Raw genomic sequence first — 6,383 nt, 5'->3', positions numbered from 1 at the left:
AAGAACAGTGAGGTAAGGATGGACTAGTGGATGGGGAAGGCCTCTGAGGGATTCTTCACCCAGGATTGGCCCCCGAAGCCTGTTGCATTCGGTTCTTCCCTGGGCTCCTCACTGGTCCGTGTGTCCTATCCTATCCCTGTGGGTGGGGGAACAACTTTACAGTGTGATACATGAGTCCAGGTTTTCCTTCCCTGACACAACACTGCAGCTGCTGTAATCAACATCACTTGATGTGGTCCGTGCCACTTAGGCTCTAACGGCTTGTTTCTGAATGACTTTATCATGACCCACTGACCTGGGATGATTGTGTGTTCACCTTCTGGTGGAGTCTGCCAACATGACTCAACTATCTCTCTGGCACTCTGTGCTGCCTTTGTGAGGTTTTCACAGTAAGTGATCAGGGCATCTGAGGCAATGTGTACATCAGCATTTCTAAGATCAATCACACCTGGCATCTGCATTGGGCGTCCAGTAATAATCTCATGAGGGCTCAGTCCTACTGATCTGTTAGGTGACGCTCTCATACTACACAGTACCGCTGGCAGCGCTTCAACCCATGGTGCTCCTTCCTGATGCATTTTGCTTAGCCCGGTTTTGATTGTTCTGTTTGCTCGTTCAACCTGTCCTGATACTTGTGGCCTGTATGGGCAGTGACGATTCCACTTAATCTTCAACATTTTAGACACTTCCTTGACTACCTGTCCTGTGAAGTGTGTACCTTGATCTGAGTCAATGCAATCTGGTAACCCCCATCTGGCAATTAAATCAATGACAAGACATTTAGCAGTGTGTGCAGCTGTAGCACGCCCTATGTGTTGCTGCTGTAGCTGCTGCTGGCACATCATTATTTTTCTGACATGTAACACATCTCTTGACTGTTTCGGTGGCTACATTTCTGAATTTTGGATTCCACCATTGATTTGAGAACCTGTGATTCATCGTTGCTGGACCACTGTGACCCAAATTGTGTATTTGTCGAGCCAAATATGGCAGCAGGGATTCGGGAGTGACATACTTTCCCCCTTTGGTCCAGCAGCCGGATGAATCCACTGTGGCCCTTCCTGATGCATTTTGCTTAGCCTGGTTTTGATTGTTCTGTTTGCTCGTTCAACCTGTCCTGATGCTTGTGGCCTGTATGGGCAGTGAAGATTCCACTTAATCTTCAACATTTTAGACACTTCCTTGACTACCTGTCCTGTGAAGTGTGTACCTTGGTCTGAGTCAATGCAATCTGGTAATCCCCATCTGGGAATGAAATCAGTGACAAGACATTTAGCAGTATGTGCAGCTGTAGCACGCCCTGTTGGATAAGCTTCTATCCATCTCGAGAACTTGTCTATTACTACCAAAACATCAGTTTTTCCCTTACAAGGAGGCAACGATATGTAATCAACTTGCAGGTGACGAAATGGTCCTGGTGGAGCTGGGGTATGTGTTGCTGCTGTAGCTGCTGCTGGCACATCATTATTTTTCTGACATGTAACACATCTCTTGACTGTTTCGGTGGCTACATTTCTGAATTTTGGATTCCACCATTGATTTGAGAACCTGTGATTCATCGTTGCTGGACCACTGTGACCCAAATTGTGTATTTGTTGAGCCAAATATGGCAGCAGTGATTCGGGAGCGACATACTTCCCCTCTTTGGTCCAGCAGCGAGATGAATCCACTGTGGCTCCTTTGTCTAACCATGTCCATGCTTCATATAGAGGAACGTCTTTGTACAGATCAATAATTGATTCAGGAGGCAGAATTGTCTTCTGTGCTGTACTACCTGAACACACTTGTACAGTTGCATAGGAACAAGCTTGTTTAGCAGCTACATCAGAAAGAGCATTACCTTTAGCTTCCGTAGTATTAGTAGTGAGATGTGCTTTCACTTTGATCACCACTAATTTCTTTGGAAGTTTCATGGCAAACATTAGAACTTTCACTAATCCAGCATGTTTAATGGGGGATCCAGCAGAAGTTAGAAACTGTCTACTTTGCCAAATGACACCGAAATCATGAACCACCCCAAAAGCATACCTAGAATCAGTGTAGATATTTGCAACTAATCCTGAAGCTAGCGTGCATGCTCTAGTTAAGGCAACTAGTTCTGCAGCTTGAGCTGAAAAATGATCTGGAAGACGACCTGAAGCTACCACTTCAGTGGTGGAAGTGACTGCATAACCTGCTCGTCTGTTACCTTCAATGACTTGAGCTGAACCATCAACAAACAACTCCAATTATGCATTCTCTATGAGAGTTTCTGTTACTTCACTCGTAGGTGCGTATGTAAGCGTAACACAATTGTGAGTCATTTCTCCTTCGTCCTCTAACACAACTTCAGTCATTGCAGACATCATACATGAGGATGGGTTCATGACTGACGCACGCTGTAAAACAATGTTTGGGGCTGTGAGGGTTGTTAACCAATTTCCCCAACGAGAGGAAGTGACAGAAGTGACTTTTGCTTGATTCATTAGTGCGGACACTGCATGAGGGCATCTTACGTTTACAGTCTGTCCTAACACCATTCCTGATGAAGCCTCAATAGCTAGATGAACTGCCTGCACTGCTCTAAGACATGGGCCCATACCTTGAGCGACTATGTCAAGTTTACCAGAATAGTAATGAATTGGGCGTAAACTGCCCCCATAATCTTGCATTAGACATGCAGTCATAAAGCCTAAGTGTCCATAGACATAAAGCACAAAGGGCCTATCAGATTGTGCAATTCCTAATGCTGGTGCTTGACATAGTGCTCTCTTCAAATCATTGAAAGCTTTGAGATGAATTTCTTCCATACAAACAGTATCGGAATCTTTAACCTGGCCTTTCAACAAGTCATAGAGTGGCTGAGCAATCGAGGCATAGTCTTCAATCCTTCAAGTGGACATTCTGGGTCACACAAATCACGTCTGACAGCTAACCATGTCTGGCTGTCAGAGTGCAAGGGTACAGAAAATAATCCATTAGACATATTGATTACTGAAAAAACCTTACAATCTAATGGTAAGCCATTACAAATTGTAGATGGATCTGATACTAGGGGGGTGATTTGATCAATATGTTTATTGGCTACTCTGTAGTCTATGGTGAGTCTCCATGTCCCATTGGATTTCTTGATGGGCCATATGGGTGAGTTACAGGGACTGTTGGTTTTAACTAGCACTCCTTGCTTCAGCAATTTTTCTACAATAGGTTTGATTCCCTGTATAGCTTCCTTATTGATCGGATATTGTTTGGTAACAGGAGGTGGAGAATGAGAAGGAGCAGAATTATGCATAGTATTTCTTCTACTATCTAACAACTTCTTCCTACACTCTTTCTCTGTGAGTCTCCATGTCCCATTGGATTTCTTGATGGGCCATATGGGTGAGTTACAGGGACTGTTGGTTTTAACTAGCACTCCTTGCTTCAGCAATTTTTCTACAATAGGTTTGATTCCCTGTATAGCTTCCTTATTGATCGGATATTGTTTGGTAACAGGAGGTGGAGAATGAGAAGGAGCAGAATTATGCATAGTATTTCTTCTACTATCTTGCAACTTCTTCCTACACTCTTTCTCCCAATGTCCTAATTTTCCACAGTAGTTGCATTTGCCTTCTCTTTTAGGCCATCTATTGTCTTGATTCGTTGTGTTAAACGTAGCAGCTGCTACTCTCACTTTTGCCTTAACATCAGCATCTCTTTCCCATGTAGCTAACCTGTCTAGGTTACTTCTGAGAGTTCTGTTAGACCAAGTTAGATCTAGGAATGGCAAGGCTTTTTTGTACTCGGCTACAAGGCCATCTGACCAGATGCGGACTAGGGGGTTCCTTGTCATCTAGCACACTTTCAGGATCATCAACTATTCCACTGTAAGTTACAGCTGACTGACAAAACCTTTCAGTGTATTTACTCAGTTTCTTCTTTCCTTTGCACACAGTTAGTGATTCTGGACCAGTCTATTTTGGGTCCCATGATATTCTTTAGAATTTTCAAAACACCTTCTCTCAAATCGCCTTTACTGGCATGTTGTAGTTCAGAAGTAACAGCAGACTCAAAACTGTTGAATTCAGATTCAGTTAGACTTTGTGACATCAGCTGTGTGACTTCTGCTAACGACATGTCATAGAGACACATTTTGCTGATAAATTCTCTTCTAAATTCAGAAAAATGTGTGTGTGCTGAGGGTAAGCTCTGGGATATAGTCTCTCTATATTTTTAGGTATTCGCTATCTGACCACAAAGGAGTCGCGAGACCATCTTTTTCAGTTGTGGGTATCAGTCTAGCATTCTTTCTAAACATTTTGTGAGTTTCTTTGTTACCACACAATCAAAACACTAAAACTTCTCTGATCAACAGAGAGTACGCTTGTTAACATTTATCAACTATTGTTAACCTTCCTTGGCAAAGCAGAGGATAACACAAATTACTAGCACTTTACGCTAAACTTCCCTGCCGAAACAGAGGATAACCAATTCTTCTCAGTTTATATACTATTACATTGGAACCTAGATACAACATTTTATAAATTTGTAATCCCACGATATGGTGAATCTGAACTAAAAATCCTTCCTCTATAAAATCAGCAAAAGCACTGATGCCAGTTACTGTATGTTTGTGAGTGATTTCAGTGGTTTTATTCACATTCTGGGGTTCTTCTAGAATCAGTCTCTAAATATACAACTGATTTCTCTGTGGAGATTTCAGAACAGCTGATCACAACTTTGACTTAATGTCATGTCTCTTGTACATCACCACCAATCCACCAATCCATAATTCTTTAATCATGTCAATGAGATGTCAAGTCTCCAAACAATCCAAAACAATCATGTTACTTATTATTTTATTTTTCTGTCAGTAGTAGTTGTTTTTATATCTTTGATTTCAAAGACAGTAATATACAGTAGATGCTCTGCTGTTGTTTTCATCTGAATATGAATGTGTCTCTCTATATAGTCTATCCCGCAGTGATCGGGATTGTTGTTGCTGCTGCATTGGCTCTTCTGATTACTGCTGTTATTCTTTGGGTGGTTCGTAAAAAAAAAGCTGGTAAGTATTTGGGGTTTACAGGCATTACAACAGACAAGCATTTGAAAATATCTGACTTCAAGTATTTAGAGATAGGCACATCAGTTTCAGTTTCATCACAGAAATTTGCTAAGATGCTATGTTAAATATGTGGTGTGATCAAATGTTTGGCTTGATTGAACAGTAATCTACAAACTAACAAGAAAATGTATTATCTGCATTAGAATTTTCTAGGCTTTTATAATTCATCGTTTGCATTCTTTTTGTTGGTGAGTTATCATAAATATTCCCATTATTTTTCAGATAACAGAAAAGGGACTAATGACTCTGTGGTAAGTATCATAAAGCCAATGACCCATGGTTGATACATTAGCTAGCTATTATTTTGTCTATAATCACTGCTCCAGGGCAGACTGTCTCAGTTATATGTGTACTTTTATTAGTCAGGTTAGATAAATGCATCAACTGAATGAAAAGTTTGTATATTTACAAACTTATTATTATAGTTTATTTTTAAATGTCACAGATAACAATAAATATAATGGAACCAACTGATGCAATCATAACTTCACCATGTTTCCATTCATGTTTAGGAGCAGAAAGATGATGTGACTTATACTGAGGTTGCCACACACTGTAAAATCCGAGCCAAAAAGAGCGAGGTGAGTAAAACACTTCCCTGTTCTTCTGTCGATGCCCACTATTGCCATCCACTTTCTCTTAACAGTTTGTACACCTAAATTAGTTTTATTCTTAGGCTCTAACATCATGCTGTAATATTTGTGGGTTAACACTTGCATCTTGTTTGACAATATTTGTGATGTTCATGCAGGTTCATGATGATGATGAAGTGACTTATTCTTCCATCAGCGGAGCAACAGCTGGATGACTGCAGTCAACTTTACGCCTCTGTGAACAAGAACCATCACAAATAAGTCAAACAGTCATTAATTATACAATCAGAGTATCATGTGTAGAGGAATATAAACCTTATATAATTGGCTGCATAGATTTCCATTCAGTGCCATTGTAAGTAATGTCTTTAATATATTAAAGGCATAATTCACCCAAACATTAAAATTCTGTCATAATTTACTCACCATCATGTGGTTCCAAACTCATAAGACTTTGGGTTTGCATCCACAAAACCCATTGCCTAGCCTGCCTAGACTTCCAATAGATGGACAAAAGTGATGAGATAATATCTTAAAAAAAAAATAAAAAAATAAAACACCTCATTTGTGTTCTGATGATGAATAAACGTTATACCAAATTCCCTTTAAAGATTTTCTTAATTAGCACAAACTGACAGTTAATTAGTCAAACAAGGTAGGCTTGCACAGAACCACACTTTACATCAGGTTCATCATTCCTGGTCCGG

At 40.4% G+C, this 6,383-nt stretch overlaps 1 protein-coding gene across 1 annotated transcript in view; it reads left to right on the top strand.

The window, feature by feature from the left end:
* Nucleotides 1-5,891, top strand: part of LOC107702704 (uncharacterized) — a 17,050-nt gene extending 11,159 nt beyond the window's left edge. The window contains exons 6-8 of the mRNA XM_016505102.1: nt 5,306-5,334; nt 5,596-5,664; nt 5,835-5,891. Coding sequence (XP_016360588.1) covers nt 5,306-5,334; nt 5,596-5,664; nt 5,835-5,891 — 155 coding nt within the window. The remainder of the gene's footprint in view (nt 1-5,305; nt 5,335-5,595; nt 5,665-5,834) is intronic.
* The last annotated feature ends 492 nt before the right edge of the window (nt 5,892-6,383 follow it).

This window comes from Sinocyclocheilus anshuiensis, unplaced genomic scaffold (genome assembly GCF_001515605.1).
Source record: "Sinocyclocheilus anshuiensis isolate Anshui unplaced genomic scaffold, SAMN03320099.WGS_v1.1 scaffold1810, whole genome shotgun sequence".
In the NCBI taxonomy this organism is placed as follows: Eukaryota; Metazoa; Chordata; class Actinopteri; order Cypriniformes; family Cyprinidae; genus Sinocyclocheilus; species Sinocyclocheilus anshuiensis.
Note: the sequence above shows the minus strand (reverse complement) of the source record. Positions and strands in the feature narration are given on the sequence as shown.